This window comes from Acyrthosiphon pisum, chromosome X (genome assembly GCF_005508785.2).
Source record: "Acyrthosiphon pisum isolate AL4f chromosome X, pea_aphid_22Mar2018_4r6ur, whole genome shotgun sequence".
Lineage (NCBI taxonomy): Eukaryota > Metazoa > Arthropoda > Insecta > Hemiptera > Aphididae > Acyrthosiphon > Acyrthosiphon pisum.
Genome location: NC_042493.1, coordinates 96023640 through 96049750, shown reverse-complemented (window position 1 = coordinate 96049750; position 26111 = coordinate 96023640). Strand labels below are relative to the sequence as shown.

The 26111-nt window shown below is 27.2% G+C and overlaps 1 protein-coding gene and 2 long non-coding RNA genes across 5 annotated transcripts; all 3 read left to right on the top strand.

Moving 5' to 3' along the window:
• Positions 1-2521: 2521 nt before the first annotated feature.
• LOC100166350 (dicarbonyl/L-xylulose reductase-like) lies at positions 2522-7633 on the top strand. Of its 3 annotated transcripts, XM_008188065.3 has the most exons (7): positions 3336-3474; positions 3536-3617; positions 3678-3860; positions 5029-5272; positions 6143-6257; positions 7013-7223; positions 7341-7633. In XM_008188065.3, exons 3-7 carry the CDS (start codon positions 3698-3700, stop codon positions 7442-7444), a joined length of 837 nt encoding a protein of 278 aa, XP_008186287.1. In that variant the 5' UTR covers positions 3336-3474; positions 3536-3617; positions 3678-3697; the 3' UTR covers positions 7445-7633. The 3 variants fall into 3 exon arrangements, with proteins under 3 accessions (NP_001156238.1, XP_008186287.1, XP_008186286.1); NM_001162766.2 differs by lacking the exons at positions 3336-3474; positions 3536-3617 and adding an exon at positions 2522-2602 and having other exon boundaries at positions 7341-7628; XM_008188064.3 differs by having other exon boundaries at positions 3336-3617.
• Positions 7634-18960: 11327 nt separating this feature from the next.
• On the top strand, positions 18961-21184 carry LOC107884606. Its single transcript, XR_001680037.2, has 5 exons — positions 18961-19218; positions 19294-19664; positions 19728-19852; positions 19974-20084; positions 20187-21184. It is a non-coding gene; the product is annotated as an uncharacterized LOC107884606 (long non-coding RNA).
• Positions 21185-21345: 161 nt separating this feature from the next.
• On the top strand, positions 21346-24604 carry LOC107884605. The gene is made up of 6 exons (XR_001680036.2): positions 21346-22751; positions 23251-23311; positions 23445-23522; positions 23597-23906; positions 24056-24280; positions 24348-24604. It is a non-coding gene; the product is annotated as an uncharacterized LOC107884605 (long non-coding RNA).
• Positions 24605-26111: the final 1507 nt, after the last annotated feature.

Here is a 26111-nt window from a genome sequence, read left to right as displayed (position 1 = left end):
TTAAATACATTAATCCTCATTAGTTTTAATAGGTAGTTTTTATTGATTTAATGAAACAGAAAATCATTATATTTTAAATCAATAAGCCATTATAATGAGTTAGATAATATTAAATTCATATAATATACAACGAAAAACAAAGAATAAAAAAAATATTTCTTTTAATATTATAAAGGTTAGGTTAGGACGTTGGGTTATAATAACTTGTTTAGTACAAACCCGTTTCTAATCTATATATTCTACACTCATTAAAGAAAAGAAGCGTTTACACTCATTAAAAATGTACCTACCTACGTTACCTATGTGAAATTAGTCGTATAAAGCCTAACTACCATAATATAGACCATTACACGTACAAAAGAATCAATTTCAAGAAAAGAACATTATCCAGAGCCCTATGTAGGATTTTTAAGATATTTAAACTTTGAAGCAAAATATGATCGTTAAAAATATATAAAAAAAAAGTATATATTATGCTTTAGCTATACAGAGACTTGCAGTGGATTACGAACCCAGGTTAACAAACGATAACAATTTAGAAATAATTTTTTAATATAACAATACCAACTTGAATTAACAAAAAGGCAATTTTAATTAAATAACTAACAATATTATAACCTTGGCACATTCTTTAAAAAAAAAAATGAATTCGGTCCTTTGTCGTTCTTATAGAAATTGAATAATTCCTTTTACCATAAAAAAAAAAAAAAAATAAGTAGTAAAAAAGTGGGACGTGAATGTGGCTTTGCTGTACAAAGGGTCACAAGTGGGTCACTGTATAATGTATGGTAATTTATATTGCATTTTGATTCAATGATATTATGATAATTAATAACACTGTAGGTATACGAAAATGATTCTGAGCGGAGACGGCTTGTCAGTCTAGGATATTTTAAATTATATTTATAATATTATTACTTATTATTAATACGGAAGTCGGTAAGTTAAATAAATACTACAAAATTACAAAAAAAATATCAAAAATCGTTATTTTTGGTTATTTAATATGTCATTTCGTCAAATTTTAACTGACTATAACTGTAAAAACAACTATATTTATGTATATTTTAGATTTTTTGGTTACACAATTAACAACTTACGTGCAACCTTGTTTTAAATTTTCAATCCTTGGCTGTAAAATTTGAACATTTTATAAATGTTTGACTACAAAATCTTTTTTGAATTTTAAATTTGATACAAATTTTGTCAGTGTTCAAACTTTCAATGTTAATAAAAAAAAGTGTACCTATTTGTATTTTTAATAATTTTCAACTGCTATTGCAACAATATATCGGGAGGCTTGTATTAAATTTTCACGCATTTTGACACAACAAATACAATTTTATTGAAATATTTAGAAAAAAAAATTAAAAAAATTGAAAATGTCTTATTTGATATATACTATATACCATAAATATGTAGGTATAATGGCCATTAAAAGGACGAGGGAGCAATACATTATTAATAATACAACACGTCATCTAGGTACTTATAATAATATTGATAAAATAAGTACCAACCTGGTACCTAATACAATAAAAAAATGTATTTTAAGTTAACCTTCTTACTTTTTAAACCCAAAAACACGATTTTTTAAAAATTGAGAATTTTGAAGTTTTTTGCCCATAACTTCTAAATGAAGTTTGAGCGACTTCTTTGAAAGTACCATCAAATAAAGCATGGAAAACACATTTTGAACAAAAAATTTCAAAACATTGCTTGGTAGCTAAACTGAATTTATGCGATTCTTGTGCCCTAAATTACCTACCTACCATTTATAGTAGCCGTCTCTCGAATGAAGACAGTTTTCTCGTCTTCTTTCGATTTAAAAATACAATCAATAACTTTCACAGGTTGCCAAGAGTCAACTTCATCTATCGGTAAGCTTATTGATGCATCAGGTATGCTATAACTAAACAAAACCTAGTCTGTGTGCCGGACAATCTGCCATCACCTAATTTAAAAAGGTAGCTACAGATGTTACGTAATATGATAGCTAATATTTAACTGTACACATACATAATATGTGTTTATATTCTAATTCCTAGGCAATGATATTATAGGTAATTTTTAATTATTCCTTACTGTGCCTATTAGATATTGCCTTATAGTTTCCTAAGCTATCAGTATCAATACATTTCTTGTATCAGTTATTAATTATTATGTATCGAGCCATCTATTCTAGATTTTATGTAATAATAAATATTATATGTAAATAGCCGAGGTATTTAAATTCCTATCATAATATTAGGTATAATCACAGATATATCTGTGGTGGGTACATAGAGTAATATTACTCTATGGGTGGGTATAATATTTCATCAATTAATACTTTCAGTAGTCTGGTCATTATCCACCAGAGCGTGTCTACTATTAGCGTCTACTCAGCACGTCTACTTAGCTGATTTACAATTTACTTTTCTGGGGATTTTACAAATTTATCATTGGGACAGCCTGCGTTTATGCGTTTATTACGTTTGATCCAACGCATTTATACTCCATTGTTTTTTCGTTAATTTCAGTCTTCACTCTTCAGACTTTTCGGCAAGGAGCGTTATACAGATTACCTACTTATTTCGTTTCGGTCACTTGTTGGTACTTGGTAAGTATTTTTTGTATTACGATAGTATTGATTTAGATATATTATTTAATAAAGTACGTTTCATAAGCATTAAAAAAAAAAAAAATTACCTATGTGGTTAAATAATAATATAGTTCAAATTATATTATGTATAGGTATTCATATTTTATCTAATAAATGATCTGACTAAATTGTGTAAATGTAAATATTTTTACAATGCATATTATGTAAATGTGAGATTCTGCTATTACCTTTTGTAAATATATAGTTTAAGCTTGTAAGTGTTCCCCAAGAACTGATACATGAAGATATGATAATGAAATGTAATTATTTCCATGTAAATTATATAGAACCTGATTTAAAAATTATAAGCTCAACATTTAAGTAGGTACAAATCTTACCGCAAAATCATTGTTTTTTTTGTTTTGTTTTTAGTCATTTGTTTTATAGATATTCTTTTTTCCATCTCATAAAAATATTTAAGATATTTTCAAATATTTGATGCAATATAATCACAAAAGAGCTTTGAAATCAGAGCGTAAAAAGTAAAAAATATACTGTATAGAATATGATATTAAATATTATGTTGTGTAATATAGGTAATAAAAACCGTTTAAAACGGAATAGTTCAATTACGTACCTACATTGTTATTTTTTTTAAAGTTATCGTTTTTACTATTTATTGTTAGATACCTAGGTAATCACATTTTTTAATTTGTTTATAAAAAGTAGTAGTTATTTACCTTATTAAATAAATAATTAGTTAACAGTTTCTTAAGGTTTATAATAATACAAATATATTTTTATGAATCATACAAATTGAACAATACAATTTCCTTATTAAAACATAAATCAATTATGATTTTTTTAAGTTAATTGTATTATTATAATAGGTACTTAGGTACTTAATTATTGTTATATTTATTTAAGTAATTATTATATTCATATACATAGGTGACACAACAGTTAATGTCCATAACAGGAAATATGTTAAAGTTGTAGATAAAACAAAATTAAGAAAATTACTACATGATCAGTATAGTAATAATTGATCATAATTAAAATATGTACTTATGTTATGTTTATTTTGTTACAGAAAAGTAAGGCAGAAACAAAATGATTCATTTCATACGAAAAAATTGTGTACATGCATTTCTCCAGCATAAGATATCTGGACAAATGGTTAAGAGCCTAACAAGAAGTATGGCTTGTAAAGGCCCTCAAAAAATGGAAGATTATTTCAAAGACAAAAAAATTATAGTTACTGGATCTTGTGCTGGTTTGTTACACAATTAAATAATAGCTAATATCAAAAAATATATTTGAAAGTTAAACACAGTCACACACTTGCATAGGATATAATACAATAATATCTATGCTTACAGTTTAATGATCGAGTATTTAACATATAATCAAAAATGTATTTTTTTTTATGTTAACCTACAATATATTTGTAATTTTATGTTTTGAAAATATTTATCTGAACGTTTAAATGTTTATTATGTGACCACTAAAATTTAAGACTTTCTAATAAGTAGGTACATTTAGATGGGTGTCATGGAGTATTCCCTGATACTTTACTCTTATATTATTAATTTAAAATGCATATTTACAGTGAACGTTCCATATTACGAAGACATGTGGGCAACAAAAAAAATGTATAATATTAAGAAATATGTTGAATAGAATTCAATAAATTTGGTCCTCAAAATATCACTGAACAGAAAATTTTATTAAATGGAAGCTTAACTGAACAAATTAAAATCAACTCAATAGTAATTTGTGTATGAGAACTGAATATATTCTGATACAAAAAATAAAATCAAAATCTGGCATTCATAAAAAAATAATACTGTTCTAAGGAAAATTTGTTATTTTTTTTGTGAAAATTGTACTACTTATTATACCTAAGTGCTTTAGATTTCAGTCAGTTTCTGTAACTTGAATCTCATAAAAACTCCGATAAGATGAAAAACATTTGGATATGTAGTTCATTGCCCTTGACATTACTTAAACCTACATTAAAAGTCTGTTCATTATCTGGAATTAAACCTTTATATTTCAAAATTCTTTATCTAAAAAATACAGGATATGTCTCATTAAAATTATTATAACAATAAATTAAAATATTATTTTCTTATCTTGTATTGTATGTTAATATATCTAACATTGACTCCTGACAAAATATTTATCTATTTATTTACTGCTATATAATTTAGTTTTATGTTTAGGTATGAAATATAATACCTAACTATTTTTTTTTTTAAAGATAATTTTATAATAATACTATAAGATTTAATGTCATAACCACTTAAATTTTTGGTTAGTTACAAATGAGTATAATTAATTCTAAGTTTTAAGATTACTAACAATGAACTTGTATTTTTAAAGCTGATTAGTGTTCACTATTTGATAAATAATAATAAACCTAACTTATTTTTTTTTAGGTATGGGCGAAAAAATTACAGAGAGATTGCTAGATTTGGGTGCATTTGTCTATGCAGTGGTAGAGAAGGAGGAGGGAGCTGCTAAAGCATTACCAAACACAAAACAAATATTTTGTGATGTTTCAAAGTGGGAGGACACTTATAAGACAATGTACGACATCGGACCAGTACATGGATTAGTCAACAATGCTGGTGTAGCTGTTATTGAACCATTTTTTGAAGTCACCGAAAATGGTTGGGACAAGTTAGTAAAATAATAGTTTTTCTCATATACCCAGTGGCATAGCAAGGATTTTGGAATTTAGGAGGGAGGCAAAGCAAAAAAAAAACCATCAACTGTTTTATTATTTGATATACCAAAAAAAAAAAAAAAACAAGAATAAAATGTATAGCATAAAATAAATATTGTCAATGTCAAACCAATTAAAAATAGCACCTGTATAGCAATTTTTCATCATTTTTGTAAAAATAATGGCTGTAACACATTTGGGCACAAAAAAATATGTTATTTACTTGGAAATTGGGAGAAATATTGGGAACAAATGCGTAGGTACAATATTTTCAGATACCAAAAATTAATACAACATTTGTGTACATCATATTTTTAAAATAATACCTCGTTTGGGTTCGTTTTTTTTTGGTCGTTGCCCATTCTCCCTCCCCATGTTTCTATGCTACGGCATACATCTAGTATTAAACCCTTTATTAAGACTTAAGTACCTATAACATTTGTTTTCATATAAAATTTGAATTCTGAGTTTACGTCGAGTATGTTTTATCTCTGATAATTTGAACTCAAAATTAGCTTTCCTCATTAGTTCTGTGGTAGCTCTCTTTGCCCCAAATGTTTATAAAATTAATTTTCCGTTATTTAGATCAATGTTCTAACTGTGGTGACCCTTCAAACTTGTATTAAATTTTTTAGCAATTCCTAAATACATATTTTATATAGTTTCATGTTGGTTTACAATAAAATTAATACTAGCAATACTATCAAAATAATTTTGAAACATAATTTAGATCTTGTATGAGTCATGACTTATGAAAAATGTTTGATAATTATACATGAAAACAAATCACCGTACCTATTACCATGACAATATTTTTTGTTCAGGACATTGAATATTAATGCCAGAGCCTTAGTGAGAATAAGTCAGGCAGTGGCCAGAAACATGATTAATGCCGGTATCAAAGGATCTATTGTGAATATTTCTTCAACAATTTCAACGGTAAGTTAAAATATTGAAATATTTACTATAATATTTGTTATGACAACTATCGTACATAGTATATTACTAATATGGCTGTAAATAAGATTTATACAGAGTAGAACAGATAGAACAGACTTCTGGAATAACTTTTGTTCTAATCAATATTAAAATTTTTTTATATATAATTTATAGTCAATTGCGCTACACATATATTATATATTTTCTAATACTGAAAATAAAAAAATTGATTAAAATTTTTTTGATTATATTCAAAATAACCAATTTGTGAATCTGATTATAAGAACAATTTGATACTAAAAACATTTACCTAAGTCAAGCAGTATTTAAACTTTATTAAATATCAATTTTATTTAATTTAATTAATTTGAAACGTAATGACTTTTTCCAAAATATTTTTTTTGGGAATTTGCTGACATGAGTATATTTCTTAAATTCTTTACTAATCATATCATTTTAACAAATTTTGTCATATGTTTAAGTAGCATCATTTTATTTTTCATTAAGTCTTTCTGTTACACCTTGTATATACCTAAACCTAGGTACCATATAATATGATATCTGATATTGTTTTTTTAATGTTCTAAATTGTGTACATGATAATATATCAATTTATTTATATATGTTTAAAAATAAAACACAAATTAAACACGTCTTATAATGGTCAGATTAAGATATTATAATAGATGGTTGTGTCTCATGATATTATCACTGGACTGTGATATGATTTACAATATTTATGTTTAACTTTCTAGAGAGCCATACCCGATCATACAACATACTGTGCGTCTAAAGGAGCTGTGAATCAAATAACCAGAACAATGGCAATCGAGCTGGGTAAATGTGGGATCCGTACCAACAGCGTAAATCCAACTGTCGTGTTGACCCGTATGGGTAAAATTGCGTGGTCAGATCCTGAAAAATCAGAACCCATAATGAACCGAATCCCACTTGGCAGATTTGCAGGTCTGTTTACAATGGAATTCTAAGATTGTGCTAAAATGAAAATTTTTTCTTGATGCGCACACTAATTCAATGAAAATATATTATAATATTCAATCTTTGGTTAATTTTATATTTTAGAAACTGATGACATTGCGAACGCTGTAATTTTCATGCTCAGTGACTATTCTACCATGGTAAATGGAACGTCCCTCGTAGTTGATGGTGGGTTCTTGGCAGGATAGACAACTTCGCTACGAAACAAAGTTATTAAAGAATTCACTAATTCAACTTAAAAAATATTTTTATTCTCAATCTTTCACGCCAATCATTGTATGTAATATTTATATTATTATATATTATATTTATTGCTTGCATATTACAAAAACTTTTATACTTTATTGACAATAAATTGTGAATTCTAAAGCCTAATATGTTTTATGTTTTTAAAACAATTTTTCTGTTTTCAACAACCTATAATTTTTTTCTGACATTATTTTTATTCAAATGTGAACAAAAATACCACAATCAAACACATAGTCTCAACAAACATTTAATACACTTCGGGTGGACTTTTCTATTTCCACTTTATATAATGTTCATAATAGATATTTTTCTTTATACAAATTAGCAACTAATTAACATATTTAGTAGGTACTCCGTAACCGTTACATTTTTTTTAAAAAACAGTGGTCTGAAAACTATATTTTTTTCAATATAATATAGCAAATCCAGTTGTAGTCATGTTATTATATTATATACCTAATAATATGATCTATATATTTGTATACTTGAGAGGATTACATTTTTAAAGAATTTAATATAGGAAATTTAGTAGGAGCATGCATGTTGTGTAAATGGATGCGCAGTAACTATACTAAGTTATCATTAGTGTGTATCAGAGATATCAGAATGCTTCCGCATGCAAATATGAAAACACGCTTAGATTTATTTTTGTGTCTAAAAGTATCAATTATTTGGAAGTTTTAATAAATAACCTAGATATCTGGTATAGTGGTATATAATAAAATATCTGAAAATATGTTTGATTTCTTAATGAAGTATATTTGAAATCGAAGTTTTTGAAAAATTTGAAAAAGATGTAAAAAAAAATGTACAGTTCATACATATTTGCATAACAATTGTAATTACTTATAACTATTAAAAAATAGTACTAATTAATTGTACCTACTAATCAATAGTAATTAATCAGTAAATAGTTAAGTATATTATGTATTTATGTCACTAACTCGCAATATAAAACTGTCAACCAATAAAATCATAGCACATATAGAACACAATAAGAACTTTTAAATAAAATTATAAAAATATACCGTATCTCATAAATGCCAAATGGCTATAACGGTGCAATGTAAATATTTCGATTTTATTTAATTATCAAAAAAATAATGTCATATTCTAAATTCTAAAAATATCGTAATAACTAGGGCGCGGATTCCAATGCAAAATTCATTTTTTTTTTTTGGTTAATCTTGGACAGTGCTTACCAAGTACATACTTCGTTTCATGTAACGAATGCTTCAAAGCCAACAATTTATTTTGAATTTTTTTGTATATTTCGACGGTTTTTATTTTTAGAGAATTTTTAGCATTATTGGGTCATTTTTGTTGGTTTTAATGCATATTAATTGTTCACTATATCATCTCTGATCAATAATAAATAATTAGTGAGTTCGTGTTACATCACGGTTGTATTTCGTATGTTTTTATTTCATGTTCGTAATTTTAATAGGGATAAATATTGTGTTAAATAATGCCCCCAAAAAAAAATCATCAAAAAATTAATATGGTAGGTATTTTTAAGGTCATTTTTGCGGTAAAATGCATTTTTTAAGGGCATCAATTAAATTTTACACATTTTTAAAACTTTTTTTTTATTAAATTATACATATTTATCGTTATTTAACATTTTACAAATAAAACAAAGATACATAATTTATTTTCCTTCTTTAAGCTGACGCTTGTGTTGAAGGCAGAGAGTTGAAATATAGAAAATGTTTGATTCAACATTTCATAATTCTATAATTTTTAAGAAAACAATAATAACAGACTTTCTTGAATAGGTACATAGAGAATAACAAGAAAATGAATTAAATTAGGAGAAAATACAAAAGGTTATATTGTTATTATAGAGGTTTATAGATATAAAAAAACATTATACATTATTAAATAATAAAAGTTAAAAGTTTTTTTTACTTAATTAATTAAATTGTTTAGCTCATAATTGCGTTTTTTCTAAGGAATTTTTAAGTATTTTTTTGGGTCATTAAAATCCACACCCTAGTAATAACTAATAAGTATTTTCAAAATGAACAGTTTTTGTACAATATTAAAATCTTTATAAGACCTGTATAGTTAATGGGAGCGTATAAAGCGTACCTATTTAGTCCTCACTAAATATATCTGCGAAGTTACGGTGTTAGAGGAATATCAAATTAAATAATAAATATAATCAACTGTTCTCGTGATTAACGGAGCAATTACACATGTGAAATGTTAAAACCATTAAAAACTGAACTGTGGCGAGTTAAAATTAAATATATAATATAATAGGTACACAGGTGCACGCCTAGTTGTATATTCCAACATCGCCTTGACAAAAAAAGAACAAACTATGTCAATGTATCTCGGTTTTAGCGTACCTAGCTAAATTCACGGGCAACCCTGCATCGGTATTCGGTGTATCTCAGTTTGTTAACTTATTCAACCGAGATGGTTTGAATACCTATAGCATTTGGTATATTTTCGAATGTGATTTATAATACTCTCTAAGGCCTAAATAATTGTGATATCTCTAAGAAAAATATCTGAAATTTTTGTCAAAAACGGTCCAGTGTATTATACTGAACCAAAATACACTAACAAATATAGTATAACAATTAACAGCATTTAAATATTCAAAATTGTAGAACGAATTTATAATAATAAATTATTGTATTTACTTGCACAGTTTCGTGACAATTATAGAGATCGTGACCTAATACGGTTTTTCGGTAACCTACCTGAATATAGCTAGTAAGTATGTACCTGGGTCCTAGACGCGTATTGGCTTACATAATGTATTTGTTTATAATAGGTATAATAATGTTTATATTATGTTATGTAGGTACCTACGTATGTTAAATCTTCGAAGATGTGCAAACTAAACATGATAATATAAATAAAAAATATGTTCAATATTAACTTTTTGAAATATAAAAATATTGAAATAATAGTTTAATTCAACTATTGTAAGCACGTCGTGTTTACACTTATCAATATTGTACCCATTTCACTATTTAGGGGGCTAGAGCGTAGCATGGTTTAAGGAGTAATAGTTAGGCAATCTATTTGACATGTACATTTAGGCTGTGTCAACGTACTTTTGAGTAGTAAATGAACATTAGTGCAGTGGCTATTTTTGTGTGCACTACGACACACTTTGTGCAATACAAAATCACAAAAGTGTACTACGAAAATGAAAATGTGCACTTGCCACCTAAGTTTTTATATAGATCAGGCAAGGTTCCATGTTCAACCTTACTGTCGATATAACATTATAAGACGGTATTGTTATTTTTCAAAAAAGGTTTTTGAAAAGAAAAATGTAGAAATTTTGTTCATTGGTACGTCATGTATAATTAATGATTATACATCATCTTTGCCAGAATTGTACATATTTACATCTTCAATATTTATATTACGAAACACTAAACAGAATAATAAGGTACCTACCAAGGAAAATAATATGATTTTTTAATTATGGGCAATGGTAATAGTGATAGTGTAGCCAGTATAGGTATTTAAATATTAGTGTTTGTGAGTGTTGATATAATTTGTATAATTTTATTCTGAGCGGAGCGAGGAAGCTAGTGGTTTTACAATGGTGTTTATTATTATTTTGTTTATCCTGTATACAAAATTTCTACCAGAAGGAGTGCTTCGATTTCAACATAATCAAGATGGTACTTTAGAGAGGTCATTTTTCGATTTTCTTAATAGCAGGGATCGAAACCGGTTTAACCGGTTTTCCAAAAAACCGGTTAAAACCGCGGTTTTCTCATTTCTGAACACCGGAACTGGAACCGGAACCAAAAGCTTTGAAACACCGGTTAAAAAACCGTAACCGAAACCTAAGACCTTAAAAAACTGTTTTCAAAACCCAAACCAAAACCATAGAATTGAAAAACCACTCTTGTACTGTTCTTGAATAACGGATTAAAATTTAAAATTAATGTCGGTTTCTTTGAATTTCATAAAGTTAGTTATATTATTTGTAATATTCTACTATTTTTATACGAAGAAATTATTATGTTTGGATTTATTGATAAAAATCCCGATGCAGTTACTGAGTATTACGAAATATTTATATAATATATATTATTACTAAACTTATGATTGAAAATTGAAAATACAAATAATATAGTGTGATGTTATTGTAATATACAATTAAATATTAATGTAATCGAATAATGATCTCAACCATAATATGGCAACATAATATTATGTCGAATGCAAAAGTAGGCATGAGGCACCTAAATTAGGTACAAAATATTCAAGTTAATAACACGAAATTAGTTCTTGCGAACGTTTATTTGTTATATCGTATATTGTACACTAATTATACAAAGTAGCCATATTTCAGGGCTTTAGACTCGGCCCTTATAATAGTTAATAGATAATAAAAATCGAATCTACAGTAATTAGACAGGAAAATAAAATGGAAATTTTTAAAAACCGTTCCAAAAACCAAAACCGAAAATTTTCTAAAACCGTTCTTTAAACCGATAAAATATTTGAAAAACCTTTTTTAAAACCGAAACCAAAACCAAAAAATTTAAAAAACCGGTCTTAAAACCTAAACCAAAACCAGAAAATTTAGAAAAACCGTTTTCAAGAACTAAAACCGTAACCGTTAAAATTTGAAACGGTTTCGATCCCTGCTCAATAGTTATTTAATGCAATAATGGGATTTTAATTTCTAACGTTTTGTTTCTCACCATAGCAACAAATACAAAATTATAATACTATAATATTAGTTCAACTTACAGGCTATAATAAATAATAACAATATAAAAATCGAGAATGACAAACCATATCCTTTGAGAATTGTTTTTCTTATACAATGATATAATATCAAGTTAGATATTTACTATACATTAAACAATGAACATTATTTAGTCATGTATAAAATAATAAATTATAATTTCCTCCCAACTTTGGAAATTATGTTAATAAAAATTAAGTAGTAAATTAGGTACTGTATAAATTAGAAAATACTGGGTAAAATAACATTTCAATTCTAAATAACGATAAACACAAAATGTGCATAACGTATTACTTCTAAATAACGATAAACGCAAAAATCGTGTTACGTTTTAATTCCAAATTATATAGTATATTATGTATCTTTAATGTTTTTGAGCGTACATTTATGAAACTTATAAGGAATTTTGCATTAAATTTTCAAGGTGTTTTGCAAAGTGAAAAATTTTTATCAAGAATAATTTGATAAAAATTTACAAAATTAGAAACAAATTTCAAGGGTGGAAAATGCTAGTATAAATATCTGGTGAAATTTTCAAGTTTAATTTTTGAATTATGTGAGTATACCAAAAAATAAAATGGATTTTGTAAAAAAATTACCAGTTTTTTTGTTTTTCTTGACGCTTTTTAAAAATAATTGGAATTCGATTTTGACCTCTTAATATTACCTACCATCTAGATTCACTTTTCTATCAGAAAAGATGCTGATCTCGAAAATCGGAGCGTTTTTACTATCTAAAATGTTGCTAACAGACAGAAAAAAACACTCACATCATTGTAAAATCAATAAAATACATTCTTTTGCACCGCTCAGAATCTAAAATGGAGTGAGCATAATTTGGCAATAGTCAGATACTAAAATATATTATATACTTTATCACCAAATAACAGCATGGTGTATTTATATTTCATAGTTTCGTTACGTTATACAAATATTCGTTTCTACACATTATTTCAACAGATAAGTTGGTATGTTGTAGGTAGGTACTATAAGTATATTACGATGTAATTTTAAGTTTATTTTGAAATGCAAAAACAAAAAAATAATTCTAAAGTAAATTAATATGATGTGATAAATTAATACAGGTACCTAAACGGCTAAACGTACAAAATTAACGTGTTTCAGATGATGGTGACGACGAATAAGAAACTGGAGTGTCATTAAGGATATATGAGTATATGACTATATATATGAATGGTTTCAATCGGCTTTTTTTCGACTAATATTAATTCATATAATATAATATACGACTTACAAAAGAAGTTGGTTAACGTGTTATCCTATAGGATGTTGATTTGACAATATGACACTTGATCACAATTTTGTTAGACTCTAGTCATATAAAAACATTAGATCGATGAACTTTTCCTCTGAGTTCACAAAGCCTAATACCTATAGCCTTAGCACACTAATATAGTAGCATATTATATGTAGATGATAATAACGAATTAGATTAGTCAACATAATAATATCCGCATTATATATATATATATATATATTTTTTTTTAAATCGCAATAGGTAGGTACTACCTATATCAAATTATTATCGTATAGCGGTATAGGTACGAAATTTTTATTCATAACTTAGTACCTAATTTTAATTGTTTTTTTTTTTATAAAAATAAGATATTTGGGCCGTACGTCAATCGTAAATTTTACGAAATTGAACGCACGGTAATTTGAACTTATTTAATTATTATTTAAATTTTAGTAAAAAAAAAAGACACGTTAAATTATCATGTTAATTTTGAATAATTTATTAAACATATACCTTTTAAAAATTTTTATTTTATAATTTACAATTTTGTTCTGACTATTGTCGCACTTACAGAACTAGGCGTTTGACAGTGTATTCTGTCTAAATCCAATAACGTACCGTCGTAATCAGCGCAGAGGGTCGCTCGCGCTTATCTATATTTTACGTGGCGACCGATCGCAGTCAATCGCTAAGACTGAACATAAGAAAACAGACAAAAATTTATCTTATAAAATTATGATGAATATTCTAAACACTGGATAACATAAATATACAATGTTTATGTCGAAAAAATGAAAATTCACATTTTATTTTTGTTATCGTCCTTTACTATTTTCGTTCCGATTACATTTTTATACGGACATAAGGCTATACCCGTGCCGCATTATTATACATGTATACATAGACACATAGTTGATGGCGGAAGAACATAATATATTATATTGTGTAGACCAAACCCATTATTTATTTTTATTTTTAATACAAATGTAAAATGTAATTTACTTTAATTAAAAATAAGTCAACAGTTTTGAAATTTTGAATTGCCTTTATTTTCCATCCGACAGTTAGAACGACAACAAATTGTGTTATAATGTCAACATACTTTATAAAGTACCTACCAGGTAAGAAATATTTAATTTCAATAACTTTTGGTATAGTTAGTTATTGAATTGAATAGTGTCGTGCTGTAGGGGCAAATGGGCAATGTCAGTGTTAAAATAAACATTTTAACTGATATACCTAGGTGGCTAGAAAATGACTATAAAATGACTACCTACTAAATGACACAATTATTATCGCGTAGTGAAATAATTTTGTCTCCAAGTAATATTTTTAATAACTGGACAACATTTTTTCTTCAAATTAGTATGTGGATAGGTATAGGTACGTATACCTATTAGAAATGGGAGCTCAGTAAATTTACGTAAATTTTACCGATCACTTTTTTACTAGGTAAATATTTTTTACTGCATTAAAATTCGATTGACCACTCATTTTAATTGTTTTAATATGCACAACAACGCTATAATGACATCCATATCTCCACAATACATGATATAAATATAACTAGTTATATACCTACTTATATTTATATCATGCACATGAGATCTTCCAGCAAATAATTATTACTAAGACAATTTTTAACACCATAAAATCTAAATAAAATCTCTGATTTACTTTAAACAATATTTTTTGTCCAATATTAATAATATAAGTTGGAGGTGCGTGCTCAGCACCTCCTGGCACCCCCGTTTGTGCGACAATATATACTTATAATATATATATTATATATATAATGCTTGTAGTAAGTAGTGGACGAGTGGTAAATTGGTTAGATGGTTAGCTTACTTATAAAAATGTTATTGAGTTCGTATTAAATTTTGTAAATAAAAATATTATAAAATATTAAACAATTTACGTAAATTTACATACAATTTACCGGTAAATTTACCAAAAAAAAAATGTACGGTAAAATGTCCATCTCGAATACCTCTAAGCCTAAACTTTAATCATAATTCATAACTAATTCGTAACTAAGTCACAACGTATTATACAAAGGATAGAAAAAAATTAATTTCTCTAAATAATTTAATGCATACGATATATTTTATATATAAATCTTGATGGCGTAAGTATTTAATAAATAACTAACTCACATCGGTTAAACAAAATACTTTCATAGGAACAATTTTTATATAGATAAATGCAAATAGAAAATTGAGGACAGTATACTCGGATAATAAGAGTTTATTAGGAAAATGTTTAAACATTTTTTTTGGTCTACCATTTCTGCCTTATCAAATAGTCGAAGACGGTTTTGTTGAACTAGTAGGTGATTGTCCGGATAGGACAAGATAGGCTAGAATTTTCATACTATGTATTAAATAATTATATACAACCAAATTATATATTTCCAACTAATATTTGGGCTGAAGATCCTTCAATAAATAAAAGGTATCATATTTTTATAAATTATAAGAAAAATTTGGAAGTATTCTTGTACAAAATAACTTTAAAGTTTATGTTCTGATACATAAAATATAAAAATAAGGAACTTTGTTACTTTACCGGACACCCTTTTTTTTGCAATTTTTTTTTTTTAGACTTATGTAGTTAACTATACTGAGAACGATGGTGAAGTCAGAATTTGGCGGTCGGACTTAGTTCCGAAGTTATGGCTTAATGAAGTTCGCTATTTTGCGATTTTTGCGCATTCGCGCGTCACTAGTTTACTGCACCTATTACGAATATTAATTTTTTTTTTTTTTGAAACCTATGTACTTCAAATAGTTAAGAACGACGGTGCAATCAAAATTAGATAGCCATACTTCGTTTTGAAGTTATATGCTAAGGCAGTTTCGAATTCTGAGTTTTTACGAATACGCTCGACACTCTAGAAGGTGTCTTTCAACTTTTAACGCTCAATTCTATAACGCACATCCACCAATATACTGTGCTTGAGGCATTGAAAGAAATTCAGGCTCAAGCCAATATAAAAATACATCCAAAGCTATTCTATCTAAAGATATGCGAAAAATTAACGATGTAATAAAAATATACGACCAATTTAAAATAGATGGTAATGTATTACATTTTATCGGTACCAAGGTTTTAATTTATAACTTATAAATTGTATTCTGTATAATTTAAGGTTTTAGTTGACTATGATAATGACTTATTAAATTATATTATTATTATTATTATTTTAAATTAAATTATTTTTTTTATCAGAGACTGGTTATCGATACCAACGTTATATTTTATATACCTATAACTTATAATGTGCATTTTCATTGTACCTATTTTACATACCTAAATATTTTATATTGTTTTTAATTGACTATAATATAATAATGTTTTTTTTTAAATTATATTTTATTATTTTTAATTTAATTTGATTGTGTAGCACATGTGGGCAACGTTGCACTCATTTTCGTACGCAATCGTAATTTTTTTAAGGCCCGTGTGAGAAATTGTATATAATCGTAAAAACGTACGCAATCGTTTTACTAAAATGGACAATCGTACGCAATCGTATATCACCGTATTTTCTAACTAAATTTTAATGAATTTTAATAAAACAATAACACTGAATAGTCTGAACATGTACTAGTACTAGGTACTTACTTCATTTGAAATTGTAGAGCAATTATATTGATCCGAGTCGCCATATTCATATTCATTATTTGGAACTTTTCTACTTTACCTGGCATCCTTATTTTTGCAGTTTTTTTTTCTGAAACTGATGTAGTTAAGTACCTACGCTGAAAACGATGGTGAAGTCAGAATTTTGCGGACGGACTTAGTTTTGAAGCTATGACCTAATGAAGTTCACTATTTCGCGATTTTTACGCATTCACCTCGAGTGAACTTAGGTTTTCAAAAATTTTTTTTTTTAAAGTACGTTTATTGCCAACGTGGTTATGTCGTAGTATATGGGCAGTGATTACACATTTTGCGGCAATCGTTGCTTCGCTCCGCTAATCTAAAATATCCCTCGACTTGCTATGCAACACCACCTCAAGTACGTCAAAGGGTACGTTTTGCGCAACTCGTTGAAAAAAAATGTATCAATATTCCAAATAATCGCAGTAAACCAATGTGATGCGCGAATGCGTAAAAATCGCGAAATAGCCAAATTCTGACGTCATCATCGTTTTCAGCGGTAATTAACTACAGAGGTTTCGAAAAAAAAAAAATTCAAAAAAAAAGGGTGCCCGGTAAAGTAGAAATATACCCATTATTTCTAGTTTTTTTTACTAAAATAAGATGTTATACTGGTATTCGCTTGACTAGAATTTCTCTAATATTCTTGTTCATTTCGTTCATATTAAATAAGTAATATTAAAATGTTCGATGTAAAAAAAACAAATATTTTTACTTTTGAAAACCATGAACCAATTATAACCGATTCGGCATACCGAAAAAATGAGATGGCTAATAGTAAACAAGCCGACCCCGCTATATAATTATTGTTAATGAATCAATAAAATAAATATTATCGATCGAAGGATAATAATATTATATTTAACAATATATGATAATATAATATAATGAATAATGATCGAAACGTGTTACAAAATATAATACCTATCTAATTCAGCAAATAAATTTACATGTATTACAAAAGTTTAAAAATGTACGATACTAATACGATGGTTATCGGCGCTTTTACAACGTAGAAATAAATTCATAATATCGTCCCCGTTCATGCAAAGTACACTAAGTCCAAAAATCGACTTAGAAATTTGTATTTTAACAATAATAAGAGCTATAAATTTCACAGTGTCATATTATTTACAACTACTCATTAACAGCTACTTCCCTTAAGGGAAACTCAATTAAAAAAAGAAAGGAAAAAATTTGGTTACATATGGTATACATTTAAAGTTTGAAAAAATTTCAAAAGCTGATTCATGTTTTTGGACTTGGTGTGTTTTGCATGAACGGGGACGATATGTGGTTATTGCGCGACGTTGCAATTTGGCGGCGTCGATGCGAATTTGACGACGTTCGTTGTGTACTTGTGTGTACCATAGAGCTGTGTACTCGGTCGTCACGGGTGAGGGGACGCACACCTGACGACGGCTGGCAAACCGATACCGCGGTTACTGCGACGAAGCTGATACCACAGAATAGAATACCTATTTCATCTATTCTGTGCTGATACCGTGTTGTGGGACGCCTCCATAGATAATAAAGAATGGATACGACGTTTTCGTTTTTACGTGAAACTTTCAATCTTACAATTTTTTAATCCTTTTATTTATATAAACCCTGTGATTTTGTCGCATAATTATATTATGGTAAGTTCGTGTGTCAAAAGAGGTGTACATCTGAACAGTCTATACATTTTTTTTGGTAAGTACCTACCTATTTGAAACAAATTTACCAATCCAAATTAAAACCTTTTGTACATTTAATTATCACCTTTTATTGTTACAATACTAGATTTCCACACTCTAATGAGAAATGGGTTGACGCCAAAAAGCGAAAACATTTCAAACCATCTCAATATAGTAGAATTTGAAGTGTTCATTTTACAAGCAATGACTATCAATTAATATGTCCAGATGCGAGCAGACTACTTTTAAGATTGAACGCTATTTCTTAAATATTGCCATCACTTCCTGCATATTACCATACTGCAGTTAAGAAGCCTAGAAAAAACCCTACTATAAGAATTCCTACCCAAACGAATGATATTGTTGATGGTACTTGAAGTTTGAATAATATTATTACCTTTAATTATCATCTATTATTTTATTTTATCAAGAACACAATTTTAGATAATATTCTTGAACTGGCTGAACCTAGTGATGTTTTAACTGAGCCGTTTAATTTATGGTAAACCAAAAAAATGAAACGCAGAAGACTCCAGCCACAGAAGCTCTAGTTATTATGTTAGTTGGATTGAAAGGTAAGTAGAAATGTCCGATTGCTTACTATTCACAATCCAAAAGTTCTGCAATTATACAATCCGGTCTTGTAACTACCTACTACAATTACAATGCAAAAGATGTTGGTGTTCGAGTTTGGGGGCGTTACATGTGATGGTGCAAGTACAAACTTATCTACTATGACAAATCTTGGATGTAAACTTCATGGATCTTATGATGAGGTGGTAGAATATTTTATTATTCCTTGAATAGATTGGAAGGTAAACATTATTAATATTTTCAACCAAACTCAAATGCTATTTATTTATTTGTATTTAATTCAGATTTACTATATACCTGATGCTTGTCATAATATTTAATTAGCAAGAAATGCGCTCAGTACTTACAGGAAATGCTTACAGTGATGATGGTGTAATTAATTGGGCATTTATTCAAGATCTAAACAAAGGTATATCTAAAGATAACTGTATAGTTTTTAATAATAAATTAGTTGATTTTTAAACTATTATAGCTCAAGAGAACATAGGGTTACATTTAGCTAATAAATTGATATCTGTTCATATTGATAGGAGGAAAAATATTATGAAAGTGAAATTGGCAGTTCAGACATTTAGTTCATCTACCTACTGATGATGCTATACAGTTTTTTAGAACATTAAATGAACCTGCATTTGATGACAGTGAGTTTTATTGTACCCACTATTATGATTATTTGACATTATTATATCTATATAATATTTTGTATTTAACGAATAAAAATAAACTAATTTGTTTTGTTATAGGTGAAGCAACCGAAGATTTCATAAGGGTGACTAAATTCTCGTGATCCATTTGGTAAGGTCAAACATAGAGGGTCAAAAACTAATATGGACAAAACAATCAAATCAAAGTATCACTGTTTTTATTTATTGGTTCATATTAACAACTAACAAGTAATGGTATAAGTCACAAGTAACATACAGGGAATTAATACCTTTAAAAAATGATAGATTAGAAAAAATCCAAGTGAATCGCTAACAGAATAGGTCCATTTTTTATAACTTCAGGAGAAACAAAAAACAAAATTATAACACGTCCTTTTTCTGTAGTAAACTGAAATTTCCAAACACTATATTTAGCGCTTGGATGTCGGATTTGACTCCTTTCTGCAGTAAACGATGTATTTACGCGTGCTTAATGAAAAATGATAACAAAATCGAAATTGATAAAAATGGACTTGTTCCCTTTCTGCAGTTAGCGAATTATTAGTTACTAATAAACTTGTTTGTTATAACTTATAAATAATATTATACAGAGCGGTCATCCATTAGACCGCCATTTATCAGTAGTGAGGCGATTTGTTTACATTTCAATTATGTGATAACATTAACAGTTAAAATGTATATTATTATATAATATTCATTTCCATTATTTTAAATACTAGGCTTTGTGTTCTTCAATTTTTGTCACAGCTTCTTTACTTTTTAATTCTCAGTTTTATGTTAATATTTCTTTAACTTTATGTTACAATATACGATATTGAGATTTTAAAAATGTATTTAATACTATTATGATAGTTAATATTCAGTTACTTAGAAGATTATTTACATAGAATGTATTTCAATGTACAAAATGTTAACTTGAAGCATATAATTGAATAAAATAGGTTTATTTATTAGATATTCATACCTGCATAATATCTGACATGTTCAAAATTATTAGATACTTACATTGTATGTTATGCATATTTATTTAATATGAAAGTTATTCATTGTATACATTTTGTAATTTTTTTTAAACTTATCTTCATACAAGAAATCAATTAACATTTTAAGTTGAATTAATATTATATAAAATATATTTTTAGTAATTATTCATGTCTGAAATGAATCAATTTTATAAGTATTGATTTCATCATTTTTTTTCTTATTTCATGGAACCATCTTATACCAAAATAATTTGAAATAATTAAGTTAATTAGTTGGTTTCTATGTGTGTTGAGAAATAATGCATTATCTTCGCTACATTTCATATTATCAAAAACTATATGGTTTATTTTTAATAGATTTATTTTAACTATATTAGACAAATAAAGTAACTTATCTTTAAATTTGGGAATTTTTACTGCAACGTTACCACGAAAAACTCTCTCGGCTTCTATACATATTATACAAACATCTTTATTTGGTTTTACAAGACCTCCATTTTTTTTTTATATCAATTAGAGGTAATAAACTGTTTTAATCATTAATTTTAAGTGTTTCTTTGCAAAATTCACAATTTATTTTTGGAACTAATTTTTTGACAATAAACCCAGCAATATACTGACGGATATTTTCAATATAGCAGCCCAATTTTATAATAATAATAACCCCTCATTAGAATCGCTGTGAAGTCATATGATTAATTTCATCATCAACTATATTGTTTCTAGATAAGCGCATCCTCTTGACACCATTTGAGGTGTGGCCAAGGTTTGAGTTCCTGTTTATGGTCATTATAAAACAATAAATTTTGACCAATAAACAAAAATTATTCAAAATTAACAACTAAAACTATAACAATCATAACCAAGAGCAACCTTACAATAACAAATATATATTATTAATATGTTTATTTTCTCCTGGACAGATTGTGTCACAATTGTATTTTTTACTTCCAGATTTCCTACTTTTCTGGTGGATTTTCCTAAAATGTTCTTTCAAAGAACCTTGTTCAGGCAATTACAAACATTATAAAAAAAGAATAAGCCAAATCGGTCAAGCCGTTTCGGAGCCAAACCGTAACATAGATTTCTATTTCACTTTTATAGTATAGATTAAAGTATTCCCTAAATCTCAAACGCTATTTCCACATTAGTATTTTGGTAATATACTATAAACTCACAAATAAAAGGACAAATATGGGTTGGTTTTAGCATTCCAGTTACATACAATACATTTGACAATCATCGTATTCAATAAAATTTAGACAGTGTTAGGTCTAACATGTGGTATAAACTATAAAGTATAAATTAGAATTTGCTTTTAGTTTCTAAATAAGCTAACCTTTACCTTAACTAGTGAAAAAATAAATAAATAACACATTTATTTTGTCATGAAGCAGGTATATCATAGTTTTTTCTTTTTAATTTTATAATTTTTAGATATCATACATTATCTTATCGTATTGACGTATTATGACATGATCTACAAATTGAGTGTGACGTTGGTGTTGGTGGCTATGGTATATCTGAATATGCTATGTTCTTAGCCCTCCTATATATGATGTCGGACGTCGGTTCCTTTGATATGATCAGCGCGTGGACTTGCCGGTGTCTTTTGAGTGTGGTCGTTTGAAAGTGGTTGTTTTCGTAGAGATGAAATCAAGTTAGTGTGTAAATTATAATGTAATATTAATCTTTAGAGTCGTGACACTCCTGCAACATAATAGTAGGGATGTATTGCTCGTATTTAAACATTTTGTGCGCTGGACCAACATATTATTTTTGAAGAAAAAAATTCACATAAATCGCTTGGAAGCTAAACTGCATTCGTTCCAATATTCATATCTTAGTAATTTCTTAAATATCTAGGAAAACCAATGTTAAATAGACAAATTATGGATTTTATAAAAAAAAATATAAGTAAAACAAAATTTAACACAGAATATGTTTTTGTTCTTAATGTAAAACAAATTTACTGTACATATTAAATGTATTAAATCAAGTGGTTATAGGGAGAATGGCTAATATGACATTCTTATAACTTCAAACAAAATTGCATTTTGATTGATATTCATTATGAGATAAATTGTCTGTAAGCAGTTAGCACCAATACCCTAATAAACATATTAATGTTAATTAATTTTATTTCAATTAATTTCTAGAAATTCATTATGTCTTTTTGGGATTTTTCTGATGCCGATGCAATGGATAGTTACATTGAAGGTTTGAACATTTTTAAACCCTTAAAACTTTAATGTTTTACAATAATATATTGAAGTATATAATATTTTAAATTAATTAAATTATACATATTGTAATTTATGATTAAAAAATAGTTTTCAATTTATTATTCCAGTTGTTGGTGAGGACATTGTGAATTATGATAATAGCCTCTTCAACCATAGAAGATCCATTCAAGATTCTAAAACGACCAGTAAATATTACATTTGAAATTGTTTCATGAACTAAATTTGATAAAATATAATATGAAGCATACTTTTTTTTTAGAATCATGGACAGCAGCAGCTACAAAATTGTTGATTGCTCTCAGAGAATCCTATAATGAGAAAATTCAAAATACAAAAAAAAATGGAAAAAATGGAATTGTGGTTACTAATTTCTAATGAAATTAAGGAAATAATATCACAATTTTAGTGCAAGTCAGTGTGATTATAAGTGGCGACGTTTACTAACATGTTTTTGACAAGTTAAAAATGCGTCCAAGGTATTGGGAAGTGCTAGTGTACAATGGCAATACTACGATTTTATGGAAAATTCCATATCGCCAAAAAAAGACAAACAGTTTATCCACGCAGAAGTAATTAATGATTTTAATAATAAAATATATGTATATACTTAATGATAGGTTAAAATACAGTTTGATTAACCTAAAACTAAATGTAAAATGTTTGTTCTTGTATTTTACATCCTTATAAATTTTATAATTTATCAATACAACATTTATAGATCTATTGCACGAATCATCAGCTGCAAGACCACTGCCCGAACCTTCTGAAATTTCAATTCATGGATCATCGGAAACTTCTCTAAGTCTAATGGAAGAATCTCAAACTTCTGGGCTGATGCAAAAATCTTTATTAAATAAAACTAACAATGGTTAAAACAATTTGAGGAATTAAAAAATTAACAGTTGAAAACCGCAAAAGAAAATGCTAAGCAACTCAACTATCGGTAAGTAAATAAGTATTGGATACCCATTTTGATTATTTCTAATTATTCATTTATACATAATTAATAGTCTTGACAAGCTGGAAAAAATAGAAGAAGCTGCGCTAAAAACCCAAGAAGAACGTGTTAAAAAATTAGAAGATGCGAATAATATTGAACTACAAAAACTCAATGTTTTTAAAAAAAATGTTTAACATAGATTAGTATGTTTGCTTCTATTTGTCTAATCATCAGTTTATTTCAGTTTTTATTAGTTGTATTTCCTACAGTTCATTTATACCATTCTTTTGTTTTTATATTATTTTTAGTTAAACATTACTATGACATATACATAATAATATTAATGCTGTTTTATTAATTTTAAATATGTTCTGGTGATATTTAAAAAGGAAACTTAAAGACTATATTTTTAAGCAAGAGTAAACAATTAAATTTTTTGTTTTTATATTATTTGCTAAACCTTTCTATGACATATACATAATAATATAAATGCTGTTATATAAATTTTATATAACATAAATACAATAAAAGTTATTTGCTTCTAAACATTTTGTTTTTTTTTTTCATTTTCTTATAAAAAATGATCGGATAGTGCTATTAAAAAAAAGCACAGATAAAGTTCTTCTTTACTTGTGAAAATTTGGTAGTTTTACAACAAACATAGTGCGAGAAAAGTGGTTCCGCGCAAAACAGTTTTTGTTATGTTGTACATTTGTAAGACGGAAACAACACATGCGGGTGTAACATCCTCTTAAACATAAACTATTGTCTAATATAGGCTTAATGTATATTAAGTCTCTAACTTGAAATATTTCAAAAATTATTCCTAAGGTATTTTTATAATGATATTAATACTACAATATTATATAGACATATTATTCTAATATCTAAATTTATACATAGACTTGATGTCTATGGAATCTCCAATTTCCATAGACATCAATATTAGTTGAAATATTTAAATACTTATTCAAATTATTATATTATATAATATATGATACAGAAAACCAATTATCTTTAGCTATATAAATTATAGAGTATCAATACAGAATAGGAAAATCCAATTTAATTGTATTATTATTTATTAGGTATAGATTCAATATTATAGTTATTGTTGAGAATAATCTATAATCTAATTCTTGACATATTATTTTATCAGTCAGTATTGCTTTCAGGATTTTTGGGGTTTTTAAATGTAAATTCAAGAGTCTAAAAATAATAATACTTTAAAAATTGTTAAAATTGTTGTCTTGTTATAAGATCATAGCTCAAGTTTGGTTCCTTAAGTTGGTTCCCTCATTATTCTGTATTTAGTTATAATACTAAATAAAATACATTATAAATACTATTTTACTAAAAATATTCAAACAAGTACCTACCTATACTAGCTAAATCCATCCATTTAAATTGAATGCATAAGTCTTTCTAGTGATTCATATTATCGAGCCCTATTAGGTAAAAAGGCGTACCTAATCGACATTTTCATATTTTTACAGGAACTAAAAAAAAAACTTTTGAAAGCAAATTTCTGATGGATTTTCATGTAAATTAGATGAATAGTTTTAAAAAAAATTATTTCGAAAATACAATTACAGAATAAAAGTAATATTTTTAATATTGTGTAACTTATGTCGCTTACAATAAAATAAAATATGTTCGAATATAGCTCAATGGTGCTTACACTTTTCACTTTCGGCGCTTACAAATAACATTTTGTCGTGTTGATTAGTGCATGGCGCTTACTATACTCCATGCACCAAAGTCGCTTACGTATTTTTTTCGAACTTAATGTGACTTACGATCAATTTTGAAGTTATTATCTAAACGACATGTC

What these genes read in the sequence shown, in the direction of transcription:
- LOC100166350 (XM_008188065.3), top strand. Translation starts at nt 3,698, where the DNA reads ATGATTCATTTCATACGAAAAAATTGTGTACATGCATTTCTCCAGCAT. An exon ending in ACCGAAAATGGTTGGGACAA is followed by an intron (nt 5,273 to 6,142) that starts GTTAGTAAAATA and finishes TTTTTTGTTCAG; the next exon opens with GACATTGAATATTAATGCCA. An exon ending in CCCACTTGGCAGATTTGCAG is followed by an intron (nt 7,224 to 7,340) that starts GTCTGTTTACAA and finishes TTTATATTTTAG; the next exon opens with AAACTGATGACATTGCGAAC.